This window comes from Pavona decussata, unplaced genomic scaffold, assembly GCF_977016875.1.
Source record: "Pavona decussata unplaced genomic scaffold, jaPavDecu1.1 SCAFFOLD_254, whole genome shotgun sequence".
Classification (NCBI taxonomy): domain Eukaryota; kingdom Metazoa; phylum Cnidaria; class Anthozoa; order Scleractinia; family Agariciidae; genus Pavona; species Pavona decussata.
In genome coordinates, this window is record NW_028145657.1 from 167229 (window position 1) to 184066 (window position 16838).

A 16838-nucleotide genomic window follows, 5' to 3' on the forward strand; every position below is an offset into this window, starting at 1 on the left:
CACTGAATTATTGTTACTTTTGGTCATGTAATAGTTGTGGCAGTTGCAAGCAGTTCGTCTTATGACAGAGCTCTCTGGAGAAAGAAAGAAGGACAAGAACAAAAAGAATGTACAAAGCGAGTTTGTACCACCTGGCAGTGAGAGCTTCCGCAAGAGCAGAGAGTCCCTCACAACGTGAGCATACCACACATTTAAACCTGGATTAATCAGTATAAGAAGCGTGGAAACACAAATTTAGGATGTGGGATAAGCCTTTCTATTAGCAGTCTTTTTTAGCAGTGCAAAGTTTTCTCCAAGTCACTGTGGATTCAATGATTACCTTGTAAGGAAAGCAAGAAATTCTGCTGACCAGAATCACCATTAAAGGAGGCTCTACAAGCGAAAAAGTAGTGTGAGGCATGATATACTCTAAAGCACAAACACTAATCAACCATATGGATACCAAGCGAGCGGTTGTTGTGAGCCTCCTTGTTGGAATTGTGTTGTGAAATAAATCATTCAATCTTATTTTGTTAGGCTGGATCGAAAGCTGATTGCCTTGACAGAAATCTGCCGCGGAATCACCTACACCGATGCTATTCCAGTATGGGAACACATCTTTGCTCCTCGGGAATACTTGAACTCTCAGCTGGAGGAATTCTTCACAAAGTAAGGACAAAGAAAGTTTGGTTATTGTCTTTTGCAAAGGTCTCTTCTTAACCCTGTAATTTTGATTGGTAGGTCTGTGGTCACAATGGTCCAATTTGATGCCGATAACCTAAGGATTGCGCGTCCGTCTGAGGTGCTAGGCAACATCAAGGTATAATTAATGATGAACGATAGTAAATTTTAAGTTCGGTGATAAAATGAGAAAGATGTATTGTTTGTCATGTTACCAGTGTGTAACAAAGAGAAAAATCTGACTCCCCGACAAGATTCCAACCTCATGATCTTCCGTACACCAGTTGGACGTATGCGCTAACCGCTGACCTGCCGGAAGACTGCGTCCTGCGCCAATTGTCTGTATTTCAACTGTTGACTGCAAGCAGAAGCATATAACCTGCAAGTGATATGTACTAGTTATGCAATGCTTTCGAGTGGTGTACCGTGAAATATCCCACGAGTAACTTGATTTTTCTTAGTATACACACTCGCCTCGTGTGTATACTAAGAAAAATCAAGTCACGAATGGGATATTCACAGTATGTCACGAGAAAGCACTGCATAATTAATTTATCCCATGCCACTCATTGAATTAATTTCCTGTTTGACGTCTGGTTCCAGGAATTCAAAATTAAGGTCAAAACTGAGGTATTCTTCTGCCATGTTATAGTTGTTAACAGTAATTTTTTCTGAATGAAAATTTTTACCTGTCGCAGACTTTTTAATCGGTCCTCTGGCGGGAAAAATTTGTAGGGATTTTTTCGTGGAATACTACCCGTTGCATACCGCAAAATATGCAACGGGTTTCTAGCTTTCTGATTGGCTGTATTCTCTATGGCGTGGGATAAAACCTCCTCTTCTTAGTTCTCTATTTACTTAGTTTCATTTTAGGGATTCTGTCTCACTTGTTTTGTTTGTTTTCTTTTTCCAGGCGATGATGGCCACTTTGAGGAGCCTGGAAAATTTCAGTAAGATCTCACACCTGAAAATCGCTTTTGTCGTTTCTCATTCGGATTCCAAAAGAAACAAATGAACGAGCGAGCGAGTGAGTCAGAGAGCGAGCAAATAAAGAGAACAATCGGCTGCGGTCTCTTCTTAAAAGTGGGAGTATGTTCCTTTTTATAATTTCAGCAAAAGACAAAAGACGGCACAAAAAACTAGCGAGTCTCTCAAAGTATGTTTTTTAAGAAATAGTATAAAATTGGAAAATGACGTTTCACTGGCAGATGCAAAACCTTTATGTTGTGTAATGTGTTTCTAATATTGCTTTGTGTGATCTGCGTACAAATGAAAGCTACCGAGAACCAGCTTTTTTGTGTTAGTTTTTCGTCAGCTCAACGATATAGGCTCCGGTAGATTGCTCTGTGCTATATGCTTAATCAAGCTGCTTTCAAACTCTATTGAACTTAAGATTAGCCTCGAAACGCTTTCTAATAACAGAAAAAGACACCTTGTTTGCCTTGGTCAGTGTTTAATTATAATAATTCCTATTTGTTTACTTTGTGATTATAGCTGGTGTAGACATGGCTCGTCTGTTTAACCACGTGCTTCTCCAACAAACACAGCTGGAAGACAGCCAGGGTGCCATCACTATCACCAACATGTACTCAACATGGTCAGTCTTGATATTCTCCTTACCCTGTTCTCAGCATGTGGTTTTTGTCACATCTATTAATGTGTTTTTCCAGAAAATATCCATATCCAGGCCCATTGGCCCAAAGATTAAAATCCTTCCTGGGTCTCTAATGAGGAATAATGCCAAAAAAGAAAACAACAACAACAAACAAACAAACAAACAACCACAACTAAAACAACAACGAATACGATGCGATAGCTTGCGCGGCTGGCGGGAATGTTTGTGTGGTGTTGAAGTGCGGTGGAGCCTCCTCAATGAGCTGCCGATCGAGTTTCTGTCTCGTACCTGGGCGTCTCAAAATTGCAGAAGAGAAAAAAGAAAATATAACTTCCTCATCACAACAACAACAACAACAATCTTTATTCGTGCCCAGAAATTATACAGAGTTACATTAATACAAGAAAGAAAAATTACTAAAGAAGAGGGCACAGCCACTTACTCTTCATCCAAAGAAACGTGAGAAGGTTTCAGGTTAACGCAAAGGACCATGGGAGGGGTCAATCGAGAAAATGAAAATCGCGCTTCCCGAGATGCTTTGCGTGCTTGGACAATTAATTCTACAATTCGTTCCCAAGTTTCCCCAGAATCGAAGAATGTGTAAAGCGCGCTTGAGTACGAAAGAGGCAGGTCCGTCAATTGATTTATTAAGGAGGAGTCAAATTTGTGCCCTTGTGCTCGCACAACTTTTCTTTCTCTCCAGGCAATTAGCTCTAGTAATATTGATACACATCATGTCAATCTACTTTCAGGTACCTTGATGTCTTCTTGCGGCGGGTCATGACAGAGAGCATTGTATTCTCGCCTCGTCGCCGCGCGTTTGTCAACAAACCTGGTCAGTCGTTCAGAGCCGAGGAGTACACTGATGTTAACGGTGGGTAGATCATGGTAATTTTTAAATCAGTATTCCATTTGTTTATTGTGCGGTAGCATGTTGAAAACTGAATACATTAAGTTGCTGGGAGCAATAAATACACACTATCTGGATACGTGCGTGACAATGCAAGTGCATGTGATTATTATACGCTAAGGTACAGATGAATGTTCAAGTGATTATCACATGGTGTAACACATTGCGAATCCTTTTATTCTAGCGGTAAGTAATTTACTGCTAACTTCGTTCTCTAAAAATATGTTTCCAGAATTTACAGGGAACTTTATTTTAGTAGAAGTCAGAGTTGTTTTCAATTCAGTGTCGAAAGTAATTCCTGGTTTGCTTTGATTTTACTTCACTTCTCTCTGTGACTGGTTGATAAACTATTGCCGCTTTCTCAACCAATGAAGAAGAAAACCAAAACCAATCATGACTGGCCTGAACGTTTTTCCCGCACTTTGCGCAGGTTGCATGTATTTACTACGAATAGGCGATTTTCACAATGGCGTTATTTTACTACAACTACCAGAATCCTCTTTGTTTTTCCTTTCTTATTTAAATTTTCTAACTCCAGTGAGGTTTAGATAACAATATCCCTAATTTGCAAGAGAAAACATCAAAACTGAAGGATTCTGTTAGTTCCAGTAAATGACGGCATCGTAAAAATGGCCTATTCTGATTAGTTCATTACGCTGTTTGTGTCTGTGTTGATTGGCCAGTGTAAGTATTTTGGTTTTGGATTTACAACACTGAATTAAAAACCGCTCTACAGCGTAACTACTTTAACAAAACAATGGCAGTTTATCCATTTCAAGTCCAATTTAAGCCTGTGCTACACTAGGCAATGTTCCGTGCTGCATTTCCGGCATCGGCTGAACATTGTGCACTCGTACGTGCCAAAACGTGAAAGCGTTATCGTTGCAGTTTCTGTGGCCGCAGATATTTTTTGAGCTGTTAAAGTATCGCTAAGTTTAAAAAAAATGAAATCTTACGCTCTTTTACTTTGTAGAACTGCAAGCCCTTGGTGAACTGCTTGGCGCTTATGGGATGAAACACATGGGACAGAAAATGATGATTCAAATTGCTTCGCAAGTTGGTGAGATCAAGGTGCGTGATACTGAATTATCATGGAGGCGATTTTGATCAAGTTGTAAAGCACGCGGACTTAGTTAATTTCCTTCCTTTGCACAGAAACTAGTAATTCAAAACAAGGATGTCTTGACCAGCTTACGTACAAGTTTCGACAAGCCAGAACAGTGTATGGAGCTTATTAGAAGACTAAAAAGTAAGTAAACGATATCATTAAATAGGGCAGTTTTCAATTGAGTGTCGAATTAAATGTTGCGTTCGCTTAGAAATGCATAAGAAGGTCATTAGCCGCGCACTAGTATGGAGTGCATTCTGCCAACTACTTCTGTTTTGCTTTAAGTTTGTTTTACTGCACTATTGTTCATTTTAAGCGTGGTTCTTATTTACCGCTGCCGTACCTGCAACATAATCGCCAGCCATATTTACTTTCAGTCCCAGTGCAGCCCCAGGTTTCTCTACGACATACCGGCGGTGAATTGGAACAAATTGCTTTACACCTTCGAACGAGTGCTCTATGCTCTTTGTCATTTTGGAATTTAATGAATTCTGGGATACATTTTACAGCTTGGTACCGCCGAATAACTTTTCTCAACCAATAACAGGTCAAATCAAACCCATCTTGACTCTTTCGCTCGCGCTTTCTCGCACTTGATGTCTTTTGACTGTATTGTTTCGAGGCTTGATTGGTTCTATTTGGTTGATTACGTTTTTTGTATTCAAGTTAACTGATGCATTGACGCAAACTATGGAATGATGATTTAGTGACGGTTTTATGTTTAATGTTTCTACATTTCACTCCCTATTCTCTTTCTTTAGATATCGAAGATATTGTGGTGAGAGTTACTATTGTCGGGGTTGTTCTAACCTTCCGTTCTCTGACCCAAGAAGCTCTAGAAACGGTAAGATTACCTGATTGAATGACTGACTGAGTGGGTGAGTGACTGCCTGAATGTCTGACTGAGTGACTGACTGGCTGACTGACTGAGTGGGTGAGTGACTGCCTGAATGTCTGACTGAGTGACTGACTGGCTGACTGACTGAGTGGGTGAGTGACTGCCTGAATGTCTGACTGAGTGACTGACTGGCTGACGGACTGAGTGGGTGAGTGACTGCCTGAATGTCTGATTGAGTGACTGACTGGCTGACTGACCGAGTGACTTGCTACTGACTGACTGACGGCTGACAACAGACTGCCTGGCTGTTTGACTAACTGACTGATTGAATGACCGACTCTGTTGACTAGGATGTGTATTGACGAAGTCTTACGCTCTAAACGTTAGCACTGGAATCTCTTTACGTTTGGCCAAATTACCTTATCAACTCTGTTGAGAAAACCAAACATTTGTTTCTACTGACTACGGACTGACTGGTAACCAGTGGGTTGACAGATCATGATGGAGAGTGCAGCAACAAGTGATTTGTTGGCTAGCTGACCAGTCAACTTACAAACGGATTGGTGAGAGGTTAGTTTTTAGCTCTAAAGAAACTATAGTGCGGCGTCGACAACAGAGTTGTGTTGTATGAACTAAGTTGATAACTAAAGGTTAAGTGCTTACCGTAAAGAGATCCAAAAACTGAGGTATCGTGCACTCGTCTTTTTATTGTACTATTGTTTACTGAACAGAATGACCAACTTACTGAAATTCACCAAGGGACACGCGAATCGCGTGGATTCTCGCGCGCGGGTTTGAGGCGAAAAGAAAAGCGTCTCATCTGCATTTAGGCCTTTCGTTTAAATGCCACATGCGTTCGTACAACCGACCAAAGTAAGAAATACAGACTGTGTTGCCGTCTGGTACTCAGCGTACGAGTTGACCCAATGAATTATGTTTGTTGGTGTTTCCTTAAGGTTACCCCATACCTTCAATGGTGTCTCGCGTTTAAGCGATGTAGCGCGTCCAGTTTAAACTGAAGATACGTAAACCCCTATATCAAATTAAAGCTTATAGAGCTGACTATAAAACCATACCAAGAATTTTGAAATAAAATGAATTGTCGAATTTTTCACGACCTCTAATTGCGAGCGTCCGAATCACCTTTTTAAAGCTACAAGTCAAAGTGAATTTTATTTTTTGCTAATTTAATTTGCTCGTCAGTTTCCGGACCCAAAGCGCTAAAAAAACGTGTCTGCGTTTTGCCATATTCAATCGCAGTGAAAATTTTTTTATTTATTTTATTTATTTAATTCAATATTTATCCAGGGGCATCCAATTTAGCAGAGCTAGTTTAAATGGAGCCCTGACACAGCACAAGACAAAACACAAAACATTGAAACAAAAACAAAAGAAAAAAAAAAAAAAACTAGACAAATAATTAAGTTGTAAATGCAGCATGTACCGCGGGCGTTACTGCTTAAGATAGCACTTTAGTTTGGTTTTGAATTTACTGAACGCCTCTACCTGTCTAATGGTTTTCAGTTCGGGATGGTGTTATAAGTTCGAGCACCGTTTATTCTGAAGCTCCCCTGATACTTAGCAGTTTTTGCGAAGGGAGGGCGCAACAAATCACGGCTTCTGGTGTTATAGCCATGGTAAAGAAGCTTTCTTTTGAAGAAGAAGCTTTCTTTGCTTTGCAGCTTGCCCCGCGGAAAAGCAAGTCATTGATACGATTCCTTGATTTCGAAATTTCGAAATAGGATGAAAAAAATGTGGAGTAATCGTACAAAACTCGCTCTCGGAGAAAAAATATTTCGAAAGAAAAATTTCGCAGACAGTTTTTTGTTGTTTATATGTTAAACTAGCTACTGTCCAAATTTGAAGGCAAACGGACAAATTCATTTTGAGTTTTAGCTCTTTGAAGTGGCTCCTCCAAGTGAAAAAAATGTATTCGAGAAAACAGCGCTAAAAATTCGGCAATTCACTTTATTTTAAAATTCTTGGTTTAGTTGGATAGCCAGTTCTATAAGCTTTAATTTGATATAAGGGTTCAGGTATCTACAGTTTAAACCGGACGTGTTACATCGCTTGGACGCGAGACACCCGAGTCTGAAGACACCTCTGAAGGTATAGGGTAACCTTAACAGCTAGTTGACACGGTCTGTTTTCAATTTGTCGCGCTTACTGCTCTTTTCTCTGTATGAACTTTAATTTCTTGAAGTGCTTATTATTTTTGTAAGTTTAATATAATTTCGTTGTGAACAGGTTTTAAAGAAGAGGGTGCCATTCCTATTGAATTCCATTGTGGATTTCAAAGAACATTTTCCTCACGGAAACAACGATCGACCGGTAGGAATCTCTTGCCTACCTTGTAGCGTGAATTGGTTGCGGGTTGATATTTTTGCGATTGAGAACTGATATTTTGTAAAGGCAAACAGTTGTTGAATCATTCAACAACTGTTTGCCAGGCATTCTGCGCGATGTTCGGCCTCAGGCGCCAACGCATTTCATGGAAAAAGCGGGAAGAAAGGGGCGCCGGGCTTGAACACCATGCGCACCCTACTCAACCGCGTTCGACTAAAGAGAGGAGGCAGTATACGTGTCAGTCGCATTCAGTGTAATTTAATTTACACATGAGAAGTGAATCTCCTCTCTGTTCTACCCTAATATCATGGGTGACAAATTACTCCTTAATTTTGGCGCGTAATTTCAGCGTTAATGTATAAAAATTTTGAAATTACAAAATTGCTATGAAAACGTTTCCTATATCTCAGTGCCAAGATGGCGTCCAGGTTTAAAGATGTTACGGATTAAAGAAGTTAAGGTATTAAAAGCCGCTGCAGAAAACCTAAATACGCGAAAGAGCACAATTAACTGGGTGAAGGTTTTTGAGAACTGGTGTGATGAACCGACCACGATTGTGAGTGTAATTTGTCACCCATGATATTAAAAGGTAATCAAATGGTATACTCGTGAAATTAGGAAATAATTTCACTTGCGTTTTGTCAAAATTCTAACTGAATATTTTCCCTCGCCTAAACGCTCGAGAAATTATTGGAATTTTTTCAAAGAGCGCGTGAAATTATTTTCTAATTTCACTCGTCAACATTTGATTACATATGCTTATACCATTCACCTCTTAAACTTAAGTAAAGTGTGTTACTTGTCATTTGTGTGATTATTGGACTGATGGACTGATTCACTGAGATTTTGTCCGTTTTTCTTAGGTTTGAGTCGCATTTGATGCGACTTAGCAAATTAGACCTTAGATTTAGAAAAGGAGCGGTTTGAATTCTTACTAGTCTACACAGAACTGGAAAGGCATACCGTATGACAAGAAACGTTTGCTTTTGTATTTGCTTTTCCTCTGAGCTCAAAAGAACACACTAACAGTTCGAACAAGAGCTCGTTCGATTTCTGTGCGCTTACAGCTTGCTTACCTCAACGACATTCACAACTTTAAGGCGTCCTTTTCAAACAAACTTAGGGGTTACATGTGCATATTCCCTTGTTTTGAATCAATAGCACTTGTTAAGAGGCTTATTTTGATCGGTGTACGCTCTTATGTGTTTTTCTGTCCATTAAAAACGTGCCGAAGGTTTCCATTCCTTATAGTTGTGGTTAGTTAAAGTTTTTGACCTGTTCCCTTTACTTTAATTTACTACTTGTTTGTGAAACTGCATTTCTCAGTTCACAGTTTCTATTTTTCTCGTTCGTTGTTTTCTATAAAGCTTGTGGAAGAAATGGCGACATCAGCAGGTTTGCAGTGTGAGATCGATCCAGTTCTCTGCCAAGCCCTCCGGACTCATAAAGGTGGGAGGTGTTTTTCTATTTTCTGATCTCAAAATGTCACCTCAGTGAAACAAGAAATAAATTTGTAATGTTGCGCATAAACTTTCGTCCAGAAATTAAACGTTTCAGTTGTAATTGGAGAAGTGAGTGTGAGTTGATTATTCTTTGATTGCCCACTTACTCCGTTGATTGGTTAATGCCTGGTATGATCTGAGTGCTGCGTTTTCAGTCATAGTTTCGATTGATTGTTTTATTTACATGAACTGCAGAAAAGAAGCCAGAAGAAGATTCTTTAATTTGGTCGTTATTCCTGGTGAGTTTTCTGTTCACAAGTTAAAGCCCATAGTTTACAACGGAGGGGTTGAGCACACATGACGCCGTCATTCATGAAGTATTTAGATGATGATAACATGACCTGATCACTGTCCACCTTATTTCTGTCTCACTGGGCAAAAAGAATGGAATATAAACATGGAAATTAACAGCTCTTCTATCGGTTACGTTTGAGTCGCTGCTGCGGTATTTTCATCTGTAGGCTCAAGGGTTCACGTCCAATATCAAGATACAAATTCTCCCTACTGTTCTCGTATATTTGTTATGGTACAGTAACGAGAATTTACCATTGGTGATCAGTTCCCTTCATTCTCATGTCCTGTAAATTTGGTTAAGTAGTAGTGATCTTGTAAGGACAAATTAGATGCTTGTCACTATATTGAGACTTTTGAGACTTAAAGGGCTGATTAGTTTTGCTTCCTTGTTTTTTCTTAATGCTCCCTGGTTGGTTGACGTTATAACTATAATAAAATACGCCGTAAAACGCAATCGGTAGTTAGGTTCTGAACTGTTCTGAACTTTTGGCTGTTTTCCCCATCATATATTATAAGCGTGAATTACCCTTTATAAAGGCTTCATTTGGATTTTTATGTGTCCATATCAGCCTCTAACTTCACGCGTGCTAACTCATTGGTTTCTGTAATCCCGTTAACCGCAGGTGTTTGTAGCTGTTGCTCTTCCATCTTTGGCCTACAAAGACTCTTCTGATTACAATGCAGACTTGGAAGGTAATATCGATCGAAATTCTCTCAGAGGCTGTTCTGTTCCTCGCAGGTTAAGATTCATTCTTTTTATACTGAATTAGCTTGAATCACGGTACATGGCGCAGTATTAGTTTCAAGGGTGGTTTAGGGCGAGTTTGATCCAATTATTTACACGAGAAGTTAGCTTTTCACACTGAGCCAAAGTCTCTTATTATCAGCGGCCTAACAAAGTACGGGAAGAGTAGTTTTTATGTGAGTGGTGACGCTAAACAGTTAAATCCACAGTTTTCGAAGTAGGTTACACCTTGTACTGCGTAATAAACACCACCACCACACGAAAGTATTACTTAGTAACCCTGGTTTGAATTAGCAAAGTTAGAAGCACCTTGTACAGCATAATAAGCAGCATCTGAAAATACTACGGCTTAGTAGATTTGATTGGAAAAGGTACACCAACGATGGTATTCAGCATAGATTAACTGAGAAGTTAGAGCACCTTGTACAGCATAACAAATAGAACCTACAATAGCATCACAGGCAAGTACTGTTCAGTGGCTTTCATCTCAGTAACACTACTTATGACATAACTCCTGGGTTCAAACCATTTACAGTCGTAAGAACTCTATTGACAGTTGTTTTTAGTTCAATACTTAAACAGCGTTGCTTGAATTGTATTTCCTAGCGCATGAAAACAATTCCCATTGTATGGCAGCAGCTATCAATCGCTTGGCGGGAGCATTGTGTTTTAACAATGGGGATAATGTGGAGGAAAGGCTCCGAGAATTCTTGGCTGTAAGTGCGAATGCTATGGTTTTTCCCTCTTCGAAGCTGTCTTTCCGTAATATACAGTTAAGGTCCTTATCTTTAAATAGAATTAAGTATTAAAACATACTATGAACTAAAGTTGGGTTTGTGTTCTCAAAAGCCTGTTTTTGGTCCGATTCGTATTTTGCATCTTAGCCAGTTTTCAAACAAACAATGACCTTGGAGGATCATCTCTCAGGTTTTTTGCAAAAACAACAACAACAACAACAACAACAACAAAAACCACTGTGCTTTGTTATCAATGTGTTGAATAATAAAACAATTATCCTGCTCAATCTTGCAGTGTCCCGTGATTTTAGCCAACTTGGCCTACGGTTATGTATCAGGCGATATTCCGTGCGATTTCGCAGGATAATTGTCAAATAACGTCTCAAGCAACAAGAAATGCACTTTGCTTTGAGAGATGGATGACCTAACTGCGGAGGAGAGGCAGATTTGATTCTTCAGTATCTGAAACTTAACTGTTATTCGAATTAAGAAAAGAGAGACCATCCCAGCTATGAATGTAAGTTATGCAGCTGCGAAAAAAATTTCTGGAAAAACAAACAAAACAACAACAAAAACAGGCTACAACGGGATTCGAGCCCGTGTCCTCGGCGGTATCGGTGCAGCGCTAGACTGCGAGGAGTGGTACTTTTTCCCTCAGATCAAATTAAAGTGATCTGAAGAGTGAACAAGGAGGGACTAGATCATCGCGTGTGCTACAGAACTTAGGAGAAGAAAGAGCGGAGACTGTGCAGCGCTCCACCAACTCAGCTGTCAAGCAACCTGGGAGCCTAAAGTTTTCTAGGCTTCCACTTCGCAGCTGCATGCGTAAGTTGCGTACATAATGGCGATGTTCTCTTAAATAATTAAAATTCTTTCATCCGCAGTTCAACTATCTGTATTTCATATATTTTACTTCCGTTATCAGTATTCGATGCGACAGATCCATGAAACCAGCTTCAAAGCAGATAAAAAAGAAAATGTTTTGGATGTTTGTTTGTTATTTTGCTTATTATTGTTTCCCCATATGACTTTTGCGAGTTGTTTACTGGGTATCAGATTTCCACAGAGCCTCGCACTGTTGTTTTCTAGTACGCTAATTTTGCGTTGTAGCAGAAAAGGCATTGCAGATATAGAGTTACCGTGGTGTACTTTCAGATCGCATCTTCCAGTCTGTTGAAGCTGGGCATTGAAGCAGAGAAAGACGTAAAGACTCGTGAATCAACCTACCTGTTGATAGACATGGTGGGTGTATTACGTTTTGTGTGCCATTCCTTTTTGTTCATTCTCAGCAAGTTTTAAATATAACGTTCCACTGTGAAAGGCAGGTATGCAGCTAGTATTGGAGGAAAAAATTTTCATTGTCACTTGACACCAGTCCAAGGTTCAAAGTGCTTTTGCTGAAGTGTCGGAGGTATGATCCTCTTGGGCTATTTTTGGCCGCGACCCCAGGGAAGTGTAGATGGGGCCTTAAAGGGACAGTATCACGCTATTTTTAGTAACACATTGAAAATCGGAAAGACGCTATTCGCTTGATAGCAGCCAAGATATAATGGCAAAATTCTATAAAAAAGACAATCACAATGCAAAGAAAGTATACACGGATATTTTCGCCGGCAGATGACCAAGATAGAGAGGGGTTCAAATTTGAAAACGTCTGGCAGACGTTTTCAAATTTCGCTGTTGTAACGCACTAAAATCGCCGGTTGTACTATATTTTGGTTCAACCTTTCGTCTTAGAATCACTATTAATATTTCTTTAAATTAGCGATTGAGAAATTAAGTAACACAGTGTTCAAAGTTTAAATTTAGTGAATTTTGGCTAAAAATCATGATATCTCCCATCGATTTCCCATGATACTGCCCCTTTAAAGAGCTAACCTTGAGACCAATACAAACGTGACTGCGTGACTGCGTGATGCGGTCCGTAAGTCCAACCCACAAAAATCACCCTTTCTCGCTAACGAGTCCTCAGTAGCTCAGAGGTTAGAGCATCCTATCTAGAACACGGAGGGTCGTGGGTTTGAATCCCATCTGGGGCTTAGATTTTTTTCTGTGTCCTCTTATGGTCGATTCTTTACATCTCTCTTTATTTCCGTTATAATATTAATATCATGCACTTGCATAGGTCAATACAAAAGTATTCGATAAAACAACATTCCATATCATAAGTGATAGGATTGATGTTATAATGAAGTGTCAGCATTGTTTGAAAAAAAAAGACAGACGTTTCGGGTATATAAAACCCTTCTAACATTTCTGAGAATATTTATTATAACAAACGTACCATTTACACAATTGCAAGTACCACGGATGACTAACGAACTTTACCTTTACCGTTTATTCCATAACATTCCCGAGTTGCTAATTACCTGAGGACATGGACCGTATTCTCTGAATTGAACTGGAGGCTCAAGAGGAGGAATTTCGTTGTAAGCTAGATTCAGTTCAATACCGAGAATACGAAAATGGCCCATTTAGTAGAATGTGGAACAGAATGGTACAATTCTAAGGGCTATCGCTATTTATTGTTTTCTTTGATAAAAGTATTGTTTCTTTAAGCAAGTATGTTAATATTTGGCTTCCTTTAAATGTTTATGTTTATCTTATTTTTGTGCACAGATCGTTAATGAATCCCCTTACCTAACGATGGACGTATTGGAGTCGTGTTTCCCTTATGCTTTGCTGAGGAATGCCTATCATGAAGTGTACAAAGTGAGTTGAAACCTTAAAACATTTTCTCTGTTTAAGGGTACAGTAGAAATCTGAGAAGAACAACTTCATTAACTTAGATGTTTTCGTAACTTGAATTCCAGTACTACAATTTTTACTAGTATAACAAGGAATACCATCAACGTTTTGAGTCATAGGGCAATGGGCCATTTTGGAGTTGCTTCGTTATGAAAGCGAGGCTTAGTGCAAAGCTTTTCATATAAAAATAAGTTTTTTTGCATATGAATGAAAACTAATTTTCATATAAAAAAGCTTTGCAGTTAGCCTCGCTTTCGTAGTGAGGTTCAAAGCAACTCAGAAACTTCCTATTGGTTTTCACTGTCAGTCCAGCAAGTTGTATTTAGTTGATCTTCTTTATAAATTCCGTTTCATTTCATCCATTTCCTCCCATTAATCGACCTTCATCATGAGGCTACCTTGAACTTAGCATATAGCCCGGTATATGTCAGCGGCTAGAAATGGAACAACGACGATAACGACTGGTACGAAGACAATAAGCAATAAACTGAAGGTATCATTCTTCATCTACTGGCTAACGGCTGTTTTTAGAGAAGCCCATTAGTCTTTGGAAGTTTCTCCCAGAACGATAAAAGACTTTCACTACAACTTCTGATGACAATTATATTGTTTTGTTTGTAGAAGAAACTGGAGATCTGGCTGTGACTGCAAATGTATCAAGATTCTTAAGTTTGAATAACGCCGCAATAATTTACTACTACACGGTGATCGACTCTAGTTTTTCCTCAAAATAGAAATAAGAGTTTCAGGAGGAATGTAACAAGAATGCGGAATTAATCATCAAGACATTCATAATACCTCATAAATAGGGCTATACGATATATATGATAGAAATTTGTAAAAATAATTTGTATTTTTTTCGTGGTAAATTTATGCAGCAGGTGAACCCTAGCATTGGAAGTAGTTACCATTATTCAGTGTGATTTTGCAACTGTCAAACTCTCCTTGATAAGACGTCCGCCGGAAGAGAGACCAACATTTTTGTAAACTCAGGCTGAGTATTTTGAGCCGGGCCATCCTTTCTTGTAGGTCTTTGAATTGCTGATAAACAAGACCACAAGATTGCATATTTTTTCACTATTAAATTTATCAAATCGGTAATAGCAAGAAAGAGACTTCGGGAAACCGGTTTATGGTATTTTCTTTATGTTCTTCACGCGAACAATGCAACCAGCTACACAAGGAATCCGCTTATTTGAGAGGCAGTGTTGTACGTTTTGTATGTTATAGATATTTTTAACTACTAAGGTAAACAGTATTTTTAATAAAAATTATATGACAAATGAAGTAACTGAGAGCATTTTCTTTTGCGCCGTCTTTCTGATCTATCGCTCCCACCCCCTGTGAATTTCTTAGTTCTTTTCTGGTGAAATCCCCATTTTACTGATGCCTTTATCCTTTGTTAAAGGAACAACACCTTGTTTACAAGTGTAAACACGATGTATTATAAAAGTATGACGAACGCTTTCGCAAACCCGTTCACGGCATTCCGTTCCAGGGCTTGTTGGCCATTGAAATGAAAGTTAGGGATGGAATATTTAGGTAGTCCGGCATTGATGTCAATGTTCATTCTATTATCTTCACCGCGTACAAGTATTCACTACAGTGAAGAGTAAATAAGTTATTTTCTCTTGTTACAATCCGTGACTGATTTAGATCAATGCTTCAGAGACAGAGTCAAAGCGTTCAGTTGAAACGGTGAATGATTTTGACAAATTTATCCAGTTACTTCATCTCAGAAGATAATTAAAATTACGCCTCTCTTTCTCCTGTAACTAACTTGTCATGCACATTTGAGGGAAACCTTTACATTTGAAACTTTACTTGCTATAAAATGAAAACCGTTTTAAAAATGGGTACTTTTTCACTTCACTTGTAAATCGTGCCTTCTGTTTGGCGGTCCACATCACGGAGTGTCGTGTCTGCGATGGTTTGGAGAAAATAATTTTGGAACATACTTCAATATAGTCTTTGTTAGTGTCTACCTCTAGAAAATTGCACAATTTCCGGATATTTTCCTGAGGGTTAGAAATAATTTCGTAGATGTAGATTTCCAGTATCTTGTATTTGCCGTGTAAGTGTAAGTTTTGAACAGATTCCGCTCGTCGAAAACGCAGGGAAATGTGATCGTCCAACGTACTGGAACTGTTTATCTAGAAGCGAGTCAGACCTTTTATTTCAATGCACACCGCTATTGAAATATACAAAGGTCTTATCGAACCACATTTTGATTACTGCAGTGTTGTTTGGGATGGCTTATCTCAACAGCTGAGTGAGAAACTACAAAAACTACAAAATCACGCTGCCAGAGTAATAGGCCTTATTACGGCTTTCGACGCCATTTTGACGAGTAGGCAAACACGTCTGAAATAACAGTGTTTGTATGGAAATCCGATGTCAAATAATTTTTATAAAACATCGCTTCTGAAAAATTCATGAATTGGAAACTTTTAGCATTAGTAAAAGGATTTTAAGAAGTGCAACAGCGAAGTGTACAGCGAACCAGCCGTAAACTGCTACTAAAAATAGTTCGCGGGAAAAAATACAGACAAATGTATGGAAAGTTTAAAACACGACTGGACACTTTCTGGCACAGCTACATCCCTCCATTTTTTTTTTCTTAAAATCCTTTTACTAATGCTAAAAGTTTCCAATTCATGATTTTTTCAGAAGCGATGTTTTATGAAAATTATTTGACATCGGATTCCCATACAAACACTGTAATTTCAGACGTGTTTGCCTATGGAGTTTCATCCCCGCCAAAAATCAAAGTCGATCACAACATTCAACTTAACAGTTTAACAATAACTTGGCGAACATCAACATCATATTTCACTCTTCAACTTTGTGCTTTGTATCACAAACATTGAAACTTTGTCTTGGCACATGGGCTGTCAGCGAAAGATGACGTTTGAATCTCCCAGTCGAATGTTGAGTTACCAAAGGCGCACCAATCCCGCTAAAATTGAACTTGAGACTGAATTCGACTTTCAAGTAGATAACTCACCAAAATACTAAGGAACCTCGCCTGCAAACCACATGGTCAAGCCGGAGTCCAACTGTCATGGCGGAGAATCAATGGCAGCACTAAAATCTGGAATGCGGAATCGGAAACTACAATACGGAAACTAAACAATTAAAGCTAAAAAAAAGTTATATTTTTCGATACGTTGCACCAGAGAAAAAATCTAATAAAGTCATTATTTCAAGCCGATGAAAAATGAGTGTTCTAACGGTTTAAAAATGATCGCCTACGAAGTAAAGAAAATTAATTTGATAGTCTATAAACGGCCTCTATGTTTTGCTTTGAAACTGTATTAAGATTTCTGGAGACC

The 16838-nt window shown here is 38.9% G+C and overlaps 1 protein-coding gene across 1 annotated transcript in view; it reads left to right on the forward strand.

Moving 5' to 3' along the window:
• Positions 1-14790, forward strand: part of LOC146456393 (nck-associated protein 1 homolog) — a 34661-nt gene extending 19871 nt beyond the window's left edge. Inside the window, exons 22-38 of the mRNA XM_085092591.1 lie at positions 35-174; positions 517-648; positions 721-799; positions 1574-1610; positions 2155-2257; positions 3028-3149; positions 4159-4256; positions 4341-4434; positions 5055-5137; positions 7379-7462; positions 8845-8926; positions 9175-9218; positions 9897-9966; positions 10625-10734; positions 11911-11997; positions 13375-13467; positions 14125-14790. Coding sequence (XP_084948717.1) covers positions 35-174; positions 517-648; positions 721-799; positions 1574-1610; positions 2155-2257; positions 3028-3149; positions 4159-4256; positions 4341-4434; positions 5055-5137; positions 7379-7462; positions 8845-8926; positions 9175-9218; positions 9897-9966; positions 10625-10734; positions 11911-11997; positions 13375-13467; positions 14125-14148 — 1482 coding nt within the window. The 3' untranslated portion in view covers positions 14149-14790. The remainder of the gene's footprint in view (positions 1-34; positions 175-516; positions 649-720; positions 800-1573; positions 1611-2154; positions 2258-3027; positions 3150-4158; positions 4257-4340; positions 4435-5054; positions 5138-7378; positions 7463-8844; positions 8927-9174; positions 9219-9896; positions 9967-10624; positions 10735-11910; positions 11998-13374; positions 13468-14124) is intronic.
• Positions 14791-16838: the final 2048 nt, after the last annotated feature.